The sequence below is a fragment of the Ornithorhynchus anatinus genome, chromosome 11 (assembly GCF_004115215.2).
Source record: "Ornithorhynchus anatinus isolate Pmale09 chromosome 11, mOrnAna1.pri.v4, whole genome shotgun sequence".
Lineage (NCBI taxonomy): Eukaryota > Metazoa > Chordata > Mammalia > Monotremata > Ornithorhynchidae > Ornithorhynchus > Ornithorhynchus anatinus.
This window is the reverse complement of record NC_041738.1, coordinates 9,744,289-9,766,731: the sequence shown is the minus strand read 5'-3', so window position 1 is coordinate 9,766,731 and position 22,443 is coordinate 9,744,289. Positions and strand designations below refer to the sequence as shown.

General features: G+C 47.0%; 1 protein-coding gene across 2 annotated transcripts in view; it reads right to left on the bottom strand.

Annotated features, from left to right (window-relative positions):
* PRDM10 (PR/SET domain 10) overlaps positions 1 to 22,443 on the bottom strand; it is a 110,759-nt gene that overhangs the window by 17,705 nt on the left and 70,611 nt on the right. Inside the window, exons 11-16 of one of the 2 annotated variants that reach the window (XM_029075121.2) lie at positions 21,964 to 22,221; positions 14,904 to 14,915; positions 10,013 to 10,360; positions 5,620 to 5,775; positions 4,247 to 4,426; positions 2,949 to 3,059 (exon numbers count right to left, since the gene is read on the bottom strand). In XM_029075121.2, the coding sequence (XP_028930954.1) occupies positions 2,949 to 3,059; positions 4,247 to 4,426; positions 5,620 to 5,775; positions 10,013 to 10,360; positions 14,904 to 14,915; positions 21,964 to 22,221 (1,065 nt within the window). The remainder of the gene's footprint in view (positions 1 to 2,948; positions 3,060 to 4,246; positions 4,427 to 5,619; positions 5,776 to 10,012; positions 10,361 to 14,903; positions 14,916 to 21,963; positions 22,222 to 22,443) is intronic. The other variant, XM_029075122.2, reaches the window with a different exon arrangement.

The following is a 22,443-nucleotide window of genomic DNA, read 5'->3' as shown; positions in this document are numbered from 1 at the left end:
GCTGGGGGCTCAATTAATACGCCTAACTGGCTTTTGAGACTCTAAGCCCCTTTCCTGCTGAAGTTAGGAATGGGCAGAGTGGCCTGAACTTTCTGCAGCTGGCCACATCATAGCACCCTGGCCCACCCCAAACCTCCCCCTGAAGACTGCAAGCTCCTGGCATGCAGGGAATGGGTCTTTTTATCTCTGTTATACTTTCCCTGGAGCATATTACAATGTATTACTCCCAAGGGGGGCTGAATAAATACTATGAAAATCATAATAATAATGTTGGTATTTGTTAAGTGCTTGCTATGTGCCAAGCACTGTTCTAAGCGCTGGGGTAGATACAAGGTAATCAGGTTGTCCCACGTAGGGCTCCCAGTCTTCACCTCCATTTTCCAGATGAGGGAACTGCAGCACAGAGAAGCGAAGTGACTTGCCCAAGGTCACACAGCTGACAGAGGGAACTGCAGCACTGAGAAGTGAAGTGACTTGCCCAAGGTCACACAGCTGACAAGTGGTGGAGCCGGAATTAGAACGCATGACCTCTGGCTCCCAAGCCCGGGCTCTTTCCACTGAGCCAACAACTACTGCTGCTACTACTACTGCTCTAACTCATTCAATCAGATCTATTGACCTCTTGTACTTTCCAAGTGCTTAGTACAGTGTTTGGCACACAGTAAGCACTCAATAGATACGACTGAATGGATGAATGCTATAACTACTACTGCTGCTACAGTTACTGCTAAACTGTAAGCATCTTGTGGGAAGGGATCATATCTTCCAACCGTCTTGTACTCTCCCAAATGGGAAGTTCACAATGCTCTGCGCACAGTAAGCCCTCAATAGATACTACTGATTGATCAATTGAAAGTGAGGAGACCTGGGTTCTAATTCCAGCTCTGTCACTTGTCTGTTTTGTGGCCTTGGCCAAGTCACTTATCTTCTTAGTGCTTCAAGTTTCCTTATCTGTAAAATGGAGAGGAAGCACTGGTTCTTGCTCCCCACTTAACAGACAGAGACTGTGTACAGTGCTTGGCAGACAATAAGAGTTTAAAAAATACCACAATTACTATTATTATTGTTAATTTGGGGATCTAAAAATTGACTGGATGTCCAGGCACAGGCTGGTCCAAAGAAGAGGATTCAGAGCACAGGCCTGAGAGTCAGAAGGACTTGGGTTCTAATTCCAGCTCTGCCACCTGTCTGTTGTGTGACCTTGGGCAAGTAACTTCTCTCTACCTCACTTACCTCATCTAATAATAATAATAATGATGATGATGACGATAATTTTTGTTAAGCGCTTACTATGTACCAAGCACTGTTCTAAGTGCCGGGGTAGATACAAGGTAATCAGATTGTCCCACATGGAGCTCACAGTCTTAATTCCCATTTCACAGATGAGGGAACTGAGGCACAGAGAAGTTAAGTGACTTGCCCAAGGTCACACAGCAGACATGTGGCAGAGTCAGGATCAGAACCCACGATCTCTGACTCCCAAGCCCGGGCTCTTTTCACTAAGCCATGCCTCATCTGTAAAGTGAGGATTAAAACTGAGAGCCCCATGTGGAACATGGAGTGTGTCCAAACTTATTAGCTTGTATCCACCCCAGCCCTAACTTCAGTGGCTGGCATATAGTACGTCCTTAATGAAAACCTTAAAAAAAAAGATGCACTAAAATAGGGTCTTTTTTTTACGATCTCAGTTTTTCTTAGGCTTGGGTCTAAGCTGACAGCTGCTTTCTATCTTCAGAGGCCGCTCCCCTGGACTGTAGGTGGACAACCATCCTTTTCCCCCGGTCTTCCGCTGTGGGCGAGAAAGCCCCAGCTTCTCTAGAGCTCTAGGCACTGTGCAATCTCTATCCTCACCAATTCTGAAATCCCTCCCTCAGACCACAACCTCCTCCCCTGCTCTCTTTCCCATACACCTACCTGCCACAAATCTGTCCTTCCTATCTACCCCAGTGCTTAGAACAGTGCACACAGTAAGCGCTTAACAAATACCATAAAACAAAGAGAGCTGGCCCCTGGGGCCTCATCTGATTCCCCAAGGAAAAGATGTCTCAAAAATACCCTACTGCTCCGTGCATCTTTCACAGAGAAGAAATGCTCTTCAATTTCCCAGACTTTCAGTCAGCAGACTCAGCTACACAGGGGAATTTTGTCTGAATCCATTCCTGGCTAGGTAGTAGTAGAATTGGGATTTGTAGGGTGTCCTCTGGGTGCAGTGCACTGTAATAAGCACTTGGGAGATGCCCATAAGGAGCTTGCATTCTAATGGGTGAGACCAACACGAAAGTATTTACAAACAGAGAAATCAAAATTAATAATTGAATATACTATTGAATAAGTGTGTACAACGAAGTGCTAATGAGGGGCCTAAACAAGAATGTAAGTGTCAGGGATGGCTGATGGGTTGATATGATTTAGGATGGTGGGATTTATTCAGCTGGGACCTGCTGGACTAAACCTCACAAAATCCAGCTAAATCCAAGGGGGGAACAATCCCAGGATGAGGCTCTTTTTGTATCACCATCCTCTCGAAAGCCAGCCGGTGTCCTGTTTGCCAGTTTCTGGATATTGATTCTCTGATGAGAATATCAGGTTCAATTTTTCTCAGGAACCAAAAATTAAAAAAAAAAAATCAAACCAGATGTCCCATTTGAAAAGCCTAGGGAGGTGGTGCCTTCCCCCCTTCTCTTGAAATCCTAAGATATGAAGGAAGAAGCACCCCAAGAAAGATAAAATCAAATTAAATCAATGACTTCTTTATCAGAATTTTTTGTTTGTTTGAAATGAATGTGCCCCCAGAACCATTTATTTCTGACTGGTCAGTACCCAAGGGGCAAAACGTTCTTCTGTGAGAGAAGATGGCGGCCCAGATATGTATCTACAGATGGAGACAAACTGGCTCCAAGCACGGCTCCAAAAGAAGCACACTGGATGGGTAGCTAGCTTCCTTTTACCTTATCGCAGTACTGACAGAAGTAATCGCGGTTAGGTTTGATGATGGGCAGAGTTAACTCCGGCACTTCCTCTATCTTCATGTCTGGATGTCGCTTTGATAAATGGTTCACCTAAAAGGAGGGTACAGCAGAGAGAAAAGAAACCACATTACAATGAGAAATGGCACAAGGGACCTGTGGTCCTGGATGCTGGAGTTCCCTGAGGCACAGAGACAAAAAAGCATGTGGTGAGAACCAGAAGCACTGGAGCCCTCTGATACCAAAGGGTTAACACTCACTTGCAGCCAATTGCTGAAAGTGAAGCGGGTCACTATGGATCCCATTAACAGTCCTTGGCTGAAAAAACTGCTGTTCGGAGAAAGCAAAATTTCACCCGCGTGAATTCCCTCTGGTGGATTCTCCCCATGCATTCTAATCTTTCATTATTCAGGGACCCAGCTCTTCCGAGGCCCCTGGGTGGGATATAGCCCCAGGTTTGGCGTTTTCGATGCCACTCTGTGATTTTCCTGGCTCCCAAGAGTAACATTTTCTGAAAGTGTAATGAGGTCGGAAGCGGGTCGTCAGAGATGGACCATCAATCTCGCCTTGCCTACCGGCCAGAGTCCGCACGCCCTTTCCCGGAAGCAAGATTGCCCCTTAGGTTGCTTCCTAGCTGGGAAACAGACATTTGAGAGGGAGCCCGCAAGGAAGAAATGAGATCAAGGGAATTATGGAGGGCAAGGAGGAGTGCAAATGTGAAAAGAGACACAAGAAGGAAAAGAAGAAAAAGCAGAAGGGAAACAAATTACAGCATCACAGAGGAAGGAATAAGGAGAGAATTGATAAGCAGTGTTGTCTAGTGGCTAAAGCAGAAGGACCTCTGCCACTTATCTGCTGTGATCTTAGCCAAGTCACTTAACTTCTCTGGGCTTCAGTTACCTCGCCTGTAAAATGGTGATTAGGATTGTGAGCCCCAAGTAGGACATGGACTGTGTCCGATGTGATTAGCTTGTATCACCCCAGCGCTTGGCAGTTTCTGGCACATAGTAGGTGCTTAACAAATACCATTAAAAATAATGAAAGAAACAGAGAGAAGCCGAGAAGGAAAAGAAACAAACCAACTAAAATCTTTCATTTGGAAGACATATCAGTTTCCCCAAGGACCTCACTCTAACCGCTGGAAACCTGCAGACACAAAGCAGTCAGTCGATCAATCAATCGTATTTACTGAGTGATCCGTAGAACCCAACATGAAAATCCCTGGAATAGGCCAACCAACTTTGAGGATGGAGTCAGGGGCCCAGAGGCTCAACACTAACCAGCATGCCTCGCCTCCGGAAGCCCATCATGCACAGACGGCACTTAAACATGAAGCTCTCATAGTCAGTGGATGCGATGCGAGGCTTGAAGGTTTTGGAGCGGCTGATGCGGTCGGCTTTCTTGGCCTCCCTCTCCGGGTTGTGCATTCTCTGCATGTGTTCCCTCAACTTGTCTTTCCGCTGTTGGGAGCCAAAGGAGACAGAATTTCACACTCAGGAAAGTGTAAGTTTTGGAGTTCAAGGATTGAGAGGTTGGAGCCTGGGGCAAGACATGCAGCACGGTGTAGTGGACAGAGCCCAGGCCTGGGAGTCAGAGGAAGCTGGGTTCTAATCCCAGTTCCCCCACTTGTCTGCTGTATGACCCTGGGCAAGTCACTTTACTTCTCCGGGGGCAGTCACATCAGATGTAAATGGGGATTAATGCTCTGAGCTCCATGCAGGACAGAGACTGTGCCCAACCTGATTAGCTCATATCTACCGCAGCACTTAGTACAGTGCCTGGCACATACTAAGTACTTAACAAAAAACATAAAAAAAATTCAAGAAAAGAGCTCATTGAGGGGAAGGGAATAGGTTTGCTAACCCTGTTGTATTCTCCCAAGCACTTAATACAGTGCTCTGCACATAGTAAGCATTGAATAATTGATAATAATTCAATAGTTCATTGATTGAGTGTGTCTACAGACTAGAGCTTCTCTTAGCTAACTGCAGTCCTGTCTCCGGCTTGGGGCAATGTAGATCCTGGTGGAAAAGAAGGCATTGGCTTTTAAACTCAAGGAGACCTTGGCTCAAAGTCTGATTGGGCCCCCGATAACCCAGGCTGGTCCACTCACTTCACTTCTCTGTGCCTCAGTTTACTCAATTGTAAAGTGGGGGTTTGATACCCTTTCTCGGTCCTACTGTGAACCCCATGTGGGACAGGAACTGTGCCTGACCTGATTGCGTAGCTTAGTGGATAGGGCACAGGCCTAGGAGTCAGAAGGTCATGGGTTCTAATCCCAGCTCTGACACATGTCTGCTGAGTGACCTTGGGCAAGTCACTTCACTTCTCTGGGCCTCAGTTACCTCATCTGTAAAATGGGGATTAGGAGTGTGAGGCCAATTTGGGTCAGGGACTGTGTCCAACCTGACTACCTTGGATCTATCCCAACGCTTAGAACAGTGCTTGGCACATAGTAAGCACTTAACGAGTACAACAATTATTATTATTACCCCAGCTCTTAGAACAGTGCTTGACTCAAAGTAAGCACTTGAAAAAATACCATAATGGTTATTATTATTATTGTTATAATCTGGCTTCTTCAAGCCCAGTCTTGGTGACGGTGGGGGGAGGCTGTTGGCCGAGAAACAGGGAGGACCAGTCGGTTACTTACCTTAAATTGCTTCCCACAGGTGGAGCACAGGAAGTCCTTGCGGTCTGAGTGTCTGAGCATATGGAGCCGCAATTTGTCCGGGCGACAGAAGGCCTTGTCGCACTCCGTACACTGGTAAATCTTCTCCGAGTGGAAGCTGCGCACGTGCTTCTTCACCTGGTGATGGCAATGGAATTGCAGTGAAGACCCCGGTAAAGACAAGGAAGTTCAAAAACAGGTGACCAACAGGCAGAAATGCCATGTTTGATCAATAGCACTTTGCGAAGCCTTGTGTACGACAGAAACTCTGGCATGCAGCCATGCCAGTGGCCAAATCCAGGCCTTGAGTCACAATTCATACCCATCCTTCTTTCTTTGCTCCCTTTCTCCCCCACAAGAATAGCCACAATTTTGGTGGGAGGCCACTCAAGTCAAAATCAAATTCTTAGCAGGAAAGGAGTGATGGGCCGGGTTCTTCTCTTCCTCCTTCTTCCTCCTCCCCACTCGGAGATGGAGCCCCTTCACTGGTGGTGACCCCACTTGGAGGGGAAGCCCCACAGCCTATGGTGACCTCACTCGGAGATGGAGCCCACCGTCGGTGGAGCTCCGCCACTTGTCTTCCTGGCTCTGCCACTTGCCTGCTGTGTGACCTTGAGCAAGTCACTTCACTTCTCTGGGCCTCAATTACCTCATCTGTAAAATGGGGATTGAGACTGTGAGCCCCATGTGGGGCATGGACTGTATCCAACCCAATTTGCTTGTCTCCACCCCAGCACTTAGTACAGTGCTTGGCACAGAGTAAGCACTTAACAAATACCATAATTATTATTATTATTGACTCCATTCAGACATGGAGCCCCACTGCCGGAGGTGACCACACTCCTGCCTTTCCAGTGCAGGGCAACAGTGACAAGTCAAAAAACTTCAAGGGCGGTGTTGGTTTGCGGGGAGTGCAGAGGGAAGGGGTATGCACAAGGACGGTGAGGAGGAGCCCATCCATTCTTCCCTCCAACCCAGGGTTCTCCCTTCTCCCAAGTTGTGTTTTGTAAAAAGGTCTATTACGGCCCCTCGAGAAAATAATAAAAACAATAATTATAGTATTTGTTGAGCACTTACTATGTGCCAGGCACTGTACTAAGTGCTGGGTGGATACAAGCAAACCGCATTGAACACAGTCCCTGTCCCACATGGGGCTCACAGTCTCAATCTCCATTTTACAGGTGAGATAATAATAATAATAATAATGTTGGTATTTGTTAAGCGCTTACTAATGTGCCGAGCACTGTTCTAAGCGCTGGGGTAGACATAGGGGAATCAGGTTGTCCCACGTGGGGCTCACAGTCTTAATCCCCATTATACAGATGAGGGAACTGAGGCACAGAGAAGTTAAGTGACTTGCCCACAGTCACACAGCCGACAAGTGGCAGAGCTGGGATTCGAACTCATGAGCCCTGACTCCAAAGTCCGTGCTCTTTCCACTGAGCCACGCTGCTTCTAACTGAGGCACAAAGAATTGAAGTGACTTGCCCAAGGTCACACAGCAGACCAGAGGCGAAGTTGGGATTAGAAGAGGTCTTACACTTCAGTCAGCTCTATTTTAGCAAAGTCCTCGTGTAGAGAGCCCAACGTCAGTGTCTTATGCTTCTACGTAACTAGGAGTCGTGGGTAAAAAGCTATAAGAAGGCTCCATTCTGCTCTCAGGAATCCCCAGTCCCTTTAACCTACCTCCTGAATGGGGACAATGGTGCTTTATTGGAAAAAGACCAGTCAAAGCTGGTCATTGCACCAAAAAAAATCATCCTTCCTCACTGCTTCTTTCCCCTCCACTGCCGTTTTCCCCGAATCCGGCCTCTTTTATAAACGACTTGGGTGACTGTCTGTCAATGAGTAGCTAGTTTATCTTAAATCATATTTATCGAGCACTGACTGAGTGCAGAGCAGTGTAGAGAATGTGCCTGTTTATTATTATAGCATACTCTCCCAAGGGCTTAATACAGTGCTTGGCACAAAGTAAGCACTCAAAAATACAACTGACTAAGTGCTTGGGAGAGGACAGTAAAACAGGAGTCGGTGGACACATTCCCTGCCCAACAATGACAAAATTCTGTCAGCTAGCTGATTCTGAAAATCCCAATGAGCTCCCGATTTCACCCCATCAGGGCCTCATTCCACCACAGCCTGAGGTTTACTCTCTTTGCTTTCAATTAAAAGTGAAAACAGGAATGTGGTTTCCTGGGCTCTCTGGGCTAGGGAGGGCAAAGAGCTAGGCAGTGATTCATTTTGAGCAATTCCTTCAGGGTATGCTGTCTGATGATGAGAGCTCAGAGCAATTGCTCTAGCAAAACAGGTTGTGTGGGAAGAGGAGGAAGCTCCACAGCCCACCAGGAAATGCAGAACCTTCAACCAAGACCTTATCGCTTTTTCCCCTGGTTCGAGGAAGGTAGGGCATCATCTGGCTGCTTGACACCCAGTACTTGAGGAGCAGCATGGCCTAGTGGATAGAGTCCGGGCCTAGGAATCGGAGGACTTGAGTTCTAATCCCAGCTCTGCCATGTGACTGCTGTGGGCCCTTAGGCAAGGCTCTTCACTTCTCTGTGCCTCAGTTACCTCTCTGTAAAATGGGGATTCAATACACGTTCTCCCTCCTACTTAGAAGAGTCCTGTGTGGGACAGGGACTGTGTTAGATGTGATTATCTTGTATTTTCTCCTCTGCTTAGTATAGGGCTTATAACACATACATAGTAAATGCTAACAAATACCACAATTAGGATTACTTACAAAGCAGTGGATTATTTCAGATGAGCCTGTGGGTGATTAAATTCAATTTTTCATGGAGCAGTTTGGGGAAAAAGGAACCATTTGGGAGTCCAAAGTAGAGAATTTTGAGGATATTTTAAAAATCTTTCCCTCTAGACTGTAAGCTCCTTTTGGACATGGAATATGTCTACCAACTCTGTTATACGGTATCCTCCCAAGTTCTTAGTACAGAGCTCTGCCCTCTCTAAGTGCTCAATAAATACGATTGATTGACCACCCAAGCAAATAATTCTGGAAAGAGTTGTTTAGGGTTAGGTTCACTTCCAAAATTAAATTACCAGTGAGGGTAATTGGACCTTTTGAGTGATTCAAAGAACTGTAGGCAGTCAGCCATTTTGATAGCCAGTGGGGATAAATGAGAGCCCACTGAATTGGAAGCTCTTCTCTAGATTATAAAATCCTTATGGACAGGGATTGTGTCTACCAACCATACTGTATGCTCCCAAGCGCTTAGGACAGTGATCCGTACACAGTAAGCACTAAATAAAAACCATCAAATGATTGCAGCAGCACTGAACGAGTAAGGACAAAGTTCCTTGCTTAGTCCCCAAGACTCTGAGGCATAGGTAAGTCACCCGCTTAGTTCCTGTTGCTTTCCGCTCCACAGGGACACCTAGGCTCAGGTGGGCATTTGTATTTGTGTGTGTGTGTGTGTGTGTGTGTGTTTGTTGGCAGGTGGGAGGGAGACATTAGGGGAAAAGCAGGATCGCTTCAGGAAAACCTAAATCCATCCATCAATCAATAGTATTTATTGAGCACCTGGTGTGTGCAAAGCAACGCACTTGGGAAAGTACATTACAGTACAGTTGGAAGACTCTTAACCTGCTCACAAGGATGGCAACTGTACCATTTTTAAATAAGATTGACAGCCTCTGCCCTAAACCCTACAGTTGCAGCTGATTGGCTACAAAGGAGGAAAATGGAGGAAGGAGAGGTATAGCATGGATCAAGAAACTAGAGGAAAGTCCCAGGATCTGGCCTGATTCCAGGAGTGTGGTGTGTTAGCGGGAGTTGAGGCTGATATTTTAAAATTAATAAGTGTTACCTCTGTCAATTCCGGGAATTGATCACTTGGTCTCGTTGCTTGCTTGATTTATGCATGTACGTTCTGGGCAGGCTGAGCTAACACGAGCCACATTGATTCACTGCTTAGAAATGGAATTGATAAAGGAAAATGGTGTGGCCTAATGGAAAAAGTCCGAGCCTGGTCCGAGGACCTGGGTTCTAATCCCAGCTCTGCCAAATGCTTGCTCTGTGACCTTGGACAAGTAACTTAACTTCTCTGGACCTCAGTTTCCTCAACTGTAAAATGGGGATTCAACACCTGTTATCCCTCCCACTTAGTCTGTGAGCTCCAAGTGGACAGGGACTGTGTCCAACCTGATTATCTTCTATCTACCTGGTGCTCGGAACAGTGCTCGACATGTAGTAAGAGCTTATTATAATAACAGTAATAATAATAATAATATTAACCTTTTATCCTGCAGGAAAAGAATCTGAAGGGCTCTAAATAGTAGGTGACGGGCAAAAGCACATTTCCGAGAAATCAAAGCCCCCCCTCTTCAGGAGAAGGGGCAGCCTAGGCTTGGCACTCACCTGGATAAAATCCGGAAAGCGCTTTTTACACGTCGGGCACGTGAAGTAGCCATCGTTGACGTGAATGGCCACATGGTCTTTCAGAAGGTCCAGGCGGTCGAAGGACTCGGGACAGAAGATGCAAGAATAGGTCTTCTGGTCCGAGTGGAACTTCATGTGACTCTCCAGGGCCGTACTGCTGATGAAACCTTTGTTGCAGATGTCGCAGGTCAAGGGGCAGTTCCCCTCTCGCCCGTGGAAGCGTAAATGTTGGTCCAGCTTATCCTTTTCCCGGAATGCCTTCCCACACTGCAGGCATTTAAAGGGCCGGAAGGATTTCCGGATAAAAAGATGCTGAAGAGCCGCGTTCTGAAAGACACGCATCAGACATGGACATTGGTACCGGTTGAAGTGACAGCCCTGGGAACAGAGCGGGCTCTACGAACACGACGACACAGGTCCTGACGTCCAAGACTCCACGCAATAACACAGCCTGGCGATACGACAGTTCGAATGCGGAACAGAGAGAAGGTTAATCTGAAGAAGACGCCAATGCTGAAAAGGAGGATCTAATTGAAGGAGGTGAAGGGAAAGAGTGGATGGGAAGTGGAGGAAATGGAAAGCTCACCCAAATGAAAGAATCACAAGAAAAAGATCAATTGGAGAAGAATCAGAACAATGGACTGGGGTGGTGGGAGTGCAGAAGAGTGTTCCGCACCCAGGAAGCGCTCAATAAATACGATTGATTGAAGAGATGAGAAAGGAAAGCAAAAATGAATTTGTGATGGCTAACCATTAAAGTACCTGAAGGGAAAGACAAGGAGCCTACAGATGATGTGAAGAGGGATAGGAAGCCAATAAAATTGAAAGGGACCTGGTGGGTGCTTATTGGTCAAACTGTGCCTTTGTAATGCTCACATACACGTGGCTCACTCTAGACCGTAAATTCCTTGTGGTCAGGGAACATATCTACCACCTCAGTTACCCTATACTTTCCAGGTGCCTAGTATACTACTCTGCCCAAAGTAAGTTCTTAAGAAATACAATTGATTGGTTGATTCATGTACATGTGTAAATTTGTAATGACTTTATGAGTGGGAGAAGCAACAGGACCTAGTGAGAAGCAGTGTGACCTTATGGATAGAGCACAGGCCTGGGAGTCAGAAGGACCTGAGTTTGAATCCTGGCTCAGCCACGTGTCTGTTGTGCAACTTTGGGTAAGTCACTTCACTTCTCTGGGCCTCAGTTATCTCATCTGTAAAATGGGGATGAAGACTGTGAGGAGCACGTAGGACATGAACTGTGTCCAACCTGATTAGCCTGTACCTACCTCAGGGCTAAGTACAGTGCTTAGTATAAAGCAAGAGCTTAACAAATACCATAAAAAGAAAAAAAGAAACAGAGTTTAAGTCTGCAATCAATCAATAGTATTTTTTGAGCACTCACTGTGTGCAAGGTAACGCATTAAACACGAGAAAGTAAATATGCACGATCTCTGACCTCAAGGACTTTAGAGTATAGTGGGGAGACAGACACCGAACTAAATTCCAGGTTGGAGGAAGGAACAGAGCTGCATTGCAGCTCTTAATATATGCATTCATTCATCATTTCTCAAGATACACTGTAAGGCAAATTCTTCCTGTGGTTTCTGTGTTCCAGAAAATATACAGAGATGAGGATAGAGGTGAGGATTAGAAGAAAGGGAATAACAGGGGGAGGGTTTAATGGCTAATTAGACTGTGAGCCCCTGCAAGGGGCAGGGATTGTGTCTAATTCCCACTTGTGTATTTTCTCCCAGTGCTTAGTACGGTGCTCTTTTGCACAGTAAGTGCTCAATAAATACTATCAGTACTAATGTGCACAGTGAGAAAGTCTTGCAAATCGTCACAACCACTCAAGACATGCTTCAGCTTCAATTTTGGGGGACCCATATTGAAAACTGAAAATCGAAAATTAATCCCTCTGGGAAGTGAGGAATTGTCTGGCTTTGAATTGGCAAAGTTGATAAAATTTGAAAATACCATGTTGGCTGTCAATCAGTGGTATTTACTGAATGCTTACTATGTGCTGAGCACTGAACTAAATACTTGGAAGAGTAGAACTGCCCCAGGAACACCCAGACAAAGTGGGTGGGTGGATACTTTCAATAGTAAAGAAAATAGAAAATAGTTATCGGCAGAAAATAACAGCTCGCCCTAGAATACCCAGCTGGGCCAATTTACAGTAACTTCCTGAAATCCTGGTCATGCATCATTTCACAAGGAGATCAAGTAATCCTACAGGAGATCAAAAATACCCTTGAACTTCACAAAACTAGGTGCTCCAAGACAAGACTAGATCTTTGAAAATTCCTGGTTACTTAGGCTTCATCTCAGAGAGGTTCAGTGCCCTCCTGCGATCCTTTGGGGACATCTGCTCTCCCAACTTTCTCAGGTGAAAAGTCTTGAAAGGCTTCCAGACTGCTTGGCGGATACCCAAAATATCTCCACCGCATCCAGACAAGTGCATTTTCCCAGTAAAGTTCCAGAAAGATGAATGAGCATTTAACAGGAAGTTAGGAGGATCCACATGTGTGGTTAGAATGAGGCTCATCATCAGTTATATTTATTGAGTGCTTACTATGTGCAGAACACTGTACTAAGCCCTTGGGAGAGTACAATACAATAGAGTTGGAAGACACAGTCCCTGCCCACAATGAGCTTACAGTCTAAAGCATCTGTTGCACTTTCCTAAGCGCTTAGTACGATGCACTGCACCAAGTAGGGGCTCAAAAAATATGGATGCTACAAGACTCATGATAGCTCAGGACACAGGAAGCCTTTCAACCACTGTAACTAACAGAATAATTGTAATAATTTAGAATCATACTGTTTGTTAAGAACTTACTATTCGCCAGAAATTCTATTAAGCACTGAGGTGAATACAAGAAAATCAGGTTGGACACAGTCCCTGTCCCACATGGGGCTCATAGTCTTAATCGCCATTTTATAGATCAGGTAACTGAAGCACAGAGAAGTGATGTTATTTGTCCAAGTTCACACAACAGACAAGTGGCGGAGCCGGAATTAGACCCCATCTCCTCCTGACTCCCATGCCCGGGCTTTATCCACTAGGCCATGCTGCTTCTCAATAATCATCATAATGATTAATAATAATTGTGGGATCTGTTGAGTGTACACTATAGTCAGTCGGTCAACCGTATTTATTGAGCACTTACTGTGTGCCGAGCACAGCACGGTACTACTAATAATAATGACGGTATTGGTTAAGTGCTTACTATGTGCCAAGCACTGTTCTAAGCGCTGGGGTAGATACAGGGTAATCAGGTTCACAGCCTTAATCCCCATGTTACAGATGAGGTAACAGGCACAGAGAAGTGAAGTGACTTGCCCAAAGTCACACAGCTGATAAGTGGCAGAGCCGGGATTAGGACCCACGACCTCTGTCTCCCAAGCCCGTGCTCTTGCCCCTAAGCCATAATGCTTCTCTAACTAAGGGCTTGGGAGAGTACAATATAGCAGACACGATCCGTGCCCACAATGGGCCAAACCCTGGAACAAATACAACATAAGAAAAACTGACATAGGTTCGACAACAGATCGTTCCAACCCAAATTCTGCCTCCGACTGAGGCCCAAGGAATCCCTCAGAAATAGGGTGACGGTGACCCTTTTTGATATCCACAATTCCCTCCTCTATCCAAGCTCACTTAATTGACCAAAGGCAGCCACAAACTATGGAGGTGAAATGACCGGCCTTTGGAGAGCCCATTTATCCTGTGGTGCCCAACCCAGGACTTTCCTGCTTTGAGCCATTATCCTAATCAGTTTTCTGTCATCTCTGATCAGCCTGAGTGCCCTCAGACCCTGATTAAAACGGAGCAGTCACCTGGCTCCTTCCTCAGCCTCGACTCTATTAATAATCCTTCCTCTTGTCTTCCTTTTAGTTTCCATGGAGTCCCGGACACAGTCCCACCCCTTAGAAACTCATCTGTGGGTGTATGATCTCATAATCCTGACAAGCAGCTTGGTCTAGTGGAAAAAGCGCGGGCCTGGGGTGTCAGAGGACCAAGGGTTCTAATCCTGGCTCCGTCACTTGTCTGCTGTGAGACCTTGGACAAGTCACTTAACTTCTCTCTGCCTCAGTTACCGCATCTGTAAAATGAGGATTAGAGTCGGGAGCTCCGTATGTGACATGGTCTGCGTCCGATCTGATTATCCTTTATCTACCCCAGTGCTTAGTACAGTGCTTGGCACAGAGGAAGTGCTTAACATATGCCATTAAAATAAATCTGAGGCTACTGTTACTCCAACTAAAGGTGCTGAGACTATGCCCTTCCCTGAAGAGAGAAGGCACTTTGCAGGCAGGAGCTTAGCTCCAGTTTCAGTCATCACACTAGGCTGAAAGCCTTCAAAAATCATGACGGCTGCCCAGTTGGAACCAGTGCCCTGCTTGACCCTTATTCTTCAGCCAGACACGCCACCCTGACTGGCTGGTTATGCCCTCTTAGTCTGTCAACAAGCTCGGTGCCTGAAACTTGCTCAAATAGCTCTGGGGAGCCGGTGGGCCGGGCGGCGTAGGAGGAAGCATGACACCGAGCCAGGGGAGCTGTGTTCAGAGAACTCAAACTCCCGGCTGTAAAAGAAACAAATGAAATATATTTTGAGGAATTACAGGCTGTTGCGCATTGAATTCTTGAAACGGACCGTCTGTGCGGCTCTGCACACTGTAAGGGCTCAAGTACTCGGCTACTGAAACCAGGCCTGGTTGGCAAACCGAAGAATAACACTAAAGCATTTAAAATTGCAGGTTCCACCCGGAAACACTGGTAAGTATAGGGTACTCGGGACTAGACGACAGGCAAAACATTTTGGTTACATTCCGCTACATCAGACCCAGGGAAACAAACTTACCTGCAGCTCCAACTGAGCGAGGCAGCATTAGAGGAGAGAAAAATAGTTCCATTACCAATTGGATCGGAAGACTTTATTTCTGCAACATTTTAGCCTTCATTGGTCACAACCATTCTGGATAGAAAGAGACAGAAATGCCACATGCCTCTCCCTCCCCTCCCCATCCCACTTCCATCTCCCAGATCGTTTTGCCTTTAAAAAAAAAAATCAACAAAAAAAACACCTCTCCGATTATTTCCAAAAGCCACAGATGCATGGCTTTTGTTTTGGCAGAAATTCACATTTATGTGCCTGAACTGGGGGCACGATCGCCTAATTCATTCAAGAAAATGTCCCCCTAGAGAGCTGAATGCAGGGACTAAGACTGCAGATTCAAACCGCTGGCCAAGGAAATCATGATTTTCGCTACATGGATGTCAGACCCTTTCTGTTTTATTAAAACAAAAAAAATCACATCTTCCCCAAGATTATTTTCCCTGAATAAATCCTCATTTCCCCATCTGCCCTTCCCTCTGCATCACCTATGCACTCCATCAGCACCAAGCAGTTATGTACAAAACCTAAATGAAGTATATAATTTATTTATATTAATGTCTGTTTCCCTCTCTAGACTGTAAACTTCTGGTGGGCAGCGAATGTGTCTATCGACTCTGTTGCACTGCACTCTTCCAAGCGCTAAGAACAGTGCTGTGCCCATAGAAGCAGCGTGGCTTAGTGGAAAGAGCACGGACTTGGGAGTCAGAGGTAGTGAGCTCTAATCCCGGCTCCGCCACTTGTCAGCATGGTGACTTTGGGCAAGTCACTTAACTTCTCTGAGCCACAGTTACCCTGTTCGTAAAATGGGGATTAAAACTGTGAGTTCCATTTGGGACAATCTGATTACCTTGTATCTACCCCAGCACCTAGAACAGTGCTTGGCACATAGTAAGCACTTAATGAATACCATTATTATTATTAGAACACACTTAAATACCATTCATGGATTGATTGATACACTCGACTATTTCCCTAGTCTGTAATTTATTTTAATGTCTGCCTCCCCCTCTACATTGAAAGCTCTTCATGGGCAGGACTCATGTCTACCAATTTTATTGCAGGGTACTTTCTCAAGCATTTAGTACAGTACTACAGTACTCTGTACACAGTAAGCTTTCCACAAATACCATTGATTGACTGACTGATTAAAAATATCAACTGAGCATTCTTCTGGACATGATAAAAATGAAATGTCCAAAGCAGGATGAGTCAACGACAAGAAGTGAGACAGAAATCCGAGAGAAAGAGAGAAAGGGTCCCAAAGAACAAGATGACTGGTTTGTTTTTTTTTTGGATTTCAACTTGACAAGTGTTTGCATTCATCAGAATTCACAGGCCCATAAATGTCAGAGCCCATAAACACACAGAAACTCCTTGCCAATGGCTCTAAGGCAATCATGTCGCCCCCCCACTGATCTCCTACTACAGCCCGGCCCACATACTCCGCTCCTTTAGCACCAACTTATTCACTGTGCCCCAATCTCCTCTATCTTGCCGCCGACCCCTCTCCTTCATATATGTCAGACCACCATTCTCCCCACCTTCAAGGCCTTATTAAGGTCACATCTCCTCCGAGAGGTTTTCCCTGATTAAACCCCCTGTTCCCCAAATCAGTCTCCCTCCTGTGCTACCTATGCATGTGGATCTGTGACCTTTGGGCATTTGATTTTTGCCCCATCCTCACAGCATTTATGTACCTTTCTTTAAATTATACATTATAAATTAATTTATTGATATTAATGTCTGCCTAGACTGGGAGCTTCCTATGGGCAGAGAACAACCGTGCTAATTCTGTTGTATTGTACTCTCTCTTCCAAGCATTCAGTACAGTGCTCTGTACGTAGTAAATGTTCAATAAATACCAATGATTGACTGATTGATCAGCCACTCAACTGCAGTTCTCTCTGTTTCCATTTTAGGCTCTCTCAAAAAAAAGTTGGTTGTCCTTAAGGGTCTACAGAGCTCACATAATTTAGCAGAGATAAGCTCCTAGCTAATCCAAATCCAGATCCTGAGGAAGAAATGCTGGGAAACTCAGGGAAGACGGTTTAATAATAATAATAATGTTGGTATTTGTTAAGCGCTTACTATGTGCCGAGCACTGTTCTAAGCGCTGGGGTAGACATAGGGGAATCAGGTTGTCCCACGTGGGGCTCACAGTCTTAATCCCCATTTTACAGATGAGGGAACTGAGGCACAGAGAAGTTAAGTGACTTGCCCACAGTCACACAGCCGACAAGTGGCAGAGCTGGGATTCGAACTCACATGAGCCCTGACTCCAAAGCCCGTGCTCTTTCCACTGCGCCACGCTGCTTGAGGTAGGGTGGTCTAGTGAAAAAGAGTCAGCGTCTGGGAGTCGGGTGACCTACATACTAGTCCCAGAGCTGCCTCTTGCCTGTTGGGTGACCTTCGCCTCATCCCTCAGCCTCTCTGTGCCTCTAGTTCCTCATCTGCAAAATGAGACCTGCGCGGGACAGGGACTGTCCTGTCTGATTACCTCATGTCTACCTCAGGGCTTAGAGCATTTGTAACCATTCAGTAAATATAATTATTCAACTCATCTCCTCTTTGCTAAACAAGACACTCTTCCCCTGGTTCCCTCCCACCACCCCATCCACACACGCCAGGAGCTCACCCTGTTGGACAGGGCTGTCAGTCCCGATGCAGTGGTTAGCAGACCTGGGAAGAGAAAAGAATTTTCCTGAAGGACACTCCCAGCATTCCCTGACAACCAAAGGCTCTGCCTTGCTCCCAGGGGTAAAACAGAGATGTGACCAATTTGTAACCACATCCCACCTCTGCATACTGCTCCTTTTGCTATTTGGGAAGCCCCAAACATGAGATGGATATATTATTTGATGCTTTCCTATTGGTCTTCTGACCCTAAAGGCGTGAGGTCACTAAGAGGAAGGCAGCAGCTTTTCACCTAAAACTGGGATTGTTCAGCCTGTACTTAAAGAGCCTTGAGGAGAAGCAGAGTCACAGTACAGGATATGGTCAACGTCTATCCCCCAGGTGGACAGAATCTACAGTGAAGCCCGAGCAGAAACCAAAATTGCAGTGTGAGGAGGGTTTTAGGTCTGGCTCCATCAAGAACTTACTGCTGTTTAGGGGAGGATTAGAGGCAGAGATGTCCATTTCTCATTTTGGCACAGGGGTCAAATGGGGGCAGGGATGAGAAGCAGTGTGGCCTAGAGGATAGAACACAGGCCTAGGAGTCAGAAGGACCTGGGCTCTGCCACTTGTTTGCTGTATAACCTCGGGCAAGTCACTTCACTTCTCTTTGCCTCAGTGACTTCATCTGTCAAATGGGAATTAAGACTGGGAGCTCCAAATTGGACATGGACTGGGTCCAACCTGATTAGTTTGTATCTACCCCTGGGTTTAATACAGTGCCTAGCACACAGCGCTTAACAAATACCATAAAAAAAGAAAGGCTGGAAAGGCACAAGTTTCAAAGAGCTAACCGGCCAGAAAGCCACCATTTTGGACTATTCGGACCTGATGGAAAATAGCTGGGACTCGTCAGAGAGCCGAGAATAGCACAGCAGGGAGTGTGGTTCAGACAACCTGATTATCTTGTATCTACCCCAGTGCTTAGTAGAGTGTCTGGCACACTGTAAAAGCTTAAAAGATACCATTAAAAAAAAAAAAGCCCCGGGGTCTTCATCCCTGCCAAGTGGGATCCTACCTTTCCGCTTCAGCTCTGCAACTAGAGGAATGTCTGCTGTGCCTACGCTTCCAGGGGCAAACGTGGATGATAGAAGAACCCCCTTAGGGTGGCCTGAAGAGCCCCTAAAAAACAGCTGGCTAACGTGGGTAGCAAAGAACACAGCGGCCATGAAGGCTACCACCCAGTGCGGTGTGGCCCATCATCTAGGGAAGGTCTTTTCTTCTGGAAGAACTGAAACTTCCTCTGTCTGAGATGGTTTTTGTACCATCCTCAGGGGACAGAATAAATGTTCTCTGCAAGGTCCCTGCCACCCTCAGACTTGCAGACAAAATATTACTGGGAGCAAACAAAAAACAACTTAGGTAAAAACCAGTCGTCTAGGGGGATGCTAGAGGAGAAGCATTTCCTCCCCGCTCACAATGAAATACAAGGTATTGCAGCTGCCAAAAACATAGGATTTATAAATGGAGCTACTGGAAAGTAAACCCGGCCAACTTTAATCTCACAAAGGGCTTCTTTCTCCCACTATCCCTCGTCCAGACACAAATTCTACTGTGGAAATATGAGGAAAAGGAACCCAGATGAGGTCACGATGTTCCCTTGGCAGCAGCCCGTGATGCCAGTGGGGAGGTCACCCAGACCACAGTGTGATCTTATTCCAAGATTTCCCTGGCTGTTCAGAGAAATCAGATCGCCCCAGCCATTGTCTATGGAAACTCCAGGGTGGGCATCCCCAGATGGACGAGATCATCAGTAGTGCCACAAGGCTGCATGGCGCCGTTTTACATTTAACATTTAGGTGAATTCACTCTGAATTTGAAATAAACGATCGCTCTTGCCAAGAGGTTCTTCCTTGAATTCCTCCACCAACCCCAAATCAGAGTTTCAGATCCTCCCCAGAGTTTCAGATCCTCCCCCGCCACGGTATCTCCACCATAAAGGAACTGGAAGAGGGCGAGAGAAAAGTACTTATGTGTGGGCCGTGTGTGAGGAGGGAGAGGAGGGAGACGAGAGAGAGTTGGTTGTGCAAGGAGGGTGATGGAGTGAAAGATACAGTGAGTGACCATGAGTGAAAAGGGATGTATATGTACATGCAAGGAGAGAAAGGGAGAGAGAATCCCTAGGTGAAGATTATAAGAGTGAGGGAAGAGCCAGGGAGAGCTTTCCTTCAGGCTAAACTATCCCAGGGCAATCTCAAGGAACCTGCAAATCAGATCGCTGCACTGGAGCTCAGGTTCTAGGAGGCTCCTCCCCTCTGCTGAGGCTATGCCCTTCTCCTTGATTGGGTAACAAATGCCTGAATCAAGCCCCAGGAACAATCGCTCGTGAAGAAAGCAGTTAAAGAGCAGGATTACTACACCACTAAGGAGTTCTACTTCCAGGATGAGCCTCGGACGAGGGACACCTAGGGGACGCTCTATGTTGGATCCACTTGAGGAACAACCCAGTTTTGATGGCAGTTATAGGAAGCAGCGTGGCCTAGTGGAAAGAACACGAGCCGGTGAGTTGGAAGACCCGGGTTCTAATCCCAGCTCTACAGGTTGCCTGCTGTGTGGCCTTGGCCCAGAAACTTCACTTATCTGGGCCTCGGTTTCCTCAACTGTAAAATGGAGATTAAGACTAGGAGCCTCATATGGGGCAGGGACCGTGTCCAAACTATCTTTTATCTACCCAGCATTTAAGGGTTTTTTTGCTTTTTTGTTTTTACGGCATTTAATAAGCACTCACTACTTGCCAGGCACTGAACTAGGTACTGGGGTAGATACAAGCCAATCAGGTTGGACACAGTCCCTATCCCACAAGTAACTTACGGTCTTAATGCCCATGAGGTAACCTAGGCCCAGAGAAAGAAGTGACTTGTCCAAGGTCCCACAGCAGACAAGTGGCAGGGCTGGGATTAGAACCCAGGTCCTTCTGACTCCCAGGCCCTTGCTCTATCTGTTAGGCCACGCTGCTTCTCATACAGAACTTGGCACATAACAAGTGCTTAATAAATACCATAAATATTAACAATAGTAATCATAATCAGCAGATGAGTGCTGCTCTAATCGAGATCCATTCAAGGGACATGAGCTTTAAAGCAGTCATTTACCTTGCTCCCTCCTTTCTCACCTCACTACTCTCCTACTACAACCCAGCCGGCACACTTCCCTCCTCTAATGCCAACCTTCTCACAGTACCCCGATCTCATCTATCTCACCGTTGACCTCTCACCTACGTTCTGCTTCTGGTCTGGAACTCCCTCCCTCTTCATATGCGACAATTACTCTTCCCGCCTTCAAAGGCTTATCGAAGGCACATCTCTTCCAAGAGGCCTTCTCTGGCTAAGCCCTCCTTTCCTCTTCTAGCCTTCCCTTCTTCATCACCCTGACTTGTTCCCTTTATTCATCCCCTCTTCCAGTCTCACAGCACTTATGGACAGATCTGTAATTTGTATTTACTTATATTAATGTCTGTCTCCCTGTTCAGACCGTAAGCTTGTTGTGGGCAGGGAACGTGTCTGTTATATTCTTATATTATACTCTCCCAAGTGCTTAGTACAGTGCTCTGCACACAGTAAACATTCAATAAATAGGACTGACTGACTTTCAGTATGGTTTGCCTTTCCTTTCAGAGCTAGGGAGCCAGCTGGGTCTTAGAGGTTCCGGTTCCTGGTCTAAGCAAATCAGGAGATCTGGATTCGAGTCCCAGCTCTGCAACTAGAGGACTGTCTGCTGTACCTACGCTATTAGGGCTAAAGGTTTCTGATCAAAGAACCACCTAAGACAGCTTGGCGAGTCCCTGAAGTACAGTTGGCTAATGCGGGAGGAGAAGAACATGGCAGCCGCCAAAGCTCCCGCCAGCTGGGCTGTGGCATGGCATCGGCACTGGGCTGCCACCACTTCGGCCCAAACACTTAAAATAATAAGTCCATGTGCACCTTCGCAATGTGTCACACCCCTGCCTGCCTACTTGCTCGTGGCATTCCAGCCCCCAGCGGGCACGTGACCGGCAGGGAGGAGTGAGTGGGTATGGCACGGCCCAAACCGTCAGCACTAGAATTACTTCCTTGGTGCCGTCTCAGCCCTGAAGTCTCTGTCCCAAGGCTCATCCATTGTGCTCAACAGGAGACGCCATCATCCTCACCATCGTTCCCACCACAATCACCGTCAGCACGATCACCACCATCATCACAACCGTCACCGTGACAACCATCATCATGGGCTGGACCTGGGAACGCCAGGTGGGGTCCAGCACGGCTGGGAGCTGGTTGATAACAGACACCTCCCCGCCCCCACCCTGCCCCCGGGGACGATGAAGGAGGAAGATGGGTGAGAGGGGGCAGCAACCCGGCCCCGCGCTTCTGCTTACCCTGATGCGCTTGGCTCGCCGCATGTCATCCGCCGTTATGGTGCTGTGGGTGGACACCACGATCTCCTCGGGCTGTGGCGGCGGGGGCGGCGGCAGGTGGAGGGGCAAGGTCTCGGGCTGGTGGTCCGGTGCCGGCTGAGCCTCCGACGGCAGCTGAGGGATCGGGCCGGGGGTCTGCTCCTGCTGGTCCAGCCCATTCAACGGCGCCTCCCCGGCCGGTTCATCAAACTGGACCTTGCTGGGAAACGGCAGCAGGTCCTGAAAGGGTGGACCCGTACAGGCCGCAATTAGTCTCCCCATCCTCAGGAGAGAAGCTCCCAAGGATCCCGGAGGGGGCAGGGGAAAGGGTCGGCAGAGTTTCCCCATGACTGCTTCACACAGAGGAGAAGCACTCCCCTAAGAACACGCGTTTCAGAAGCGCACGATGCAGGAATGCAGCGATAGCAACATAATCTTTCTAGGGCTCTTGCACGAGGAGAC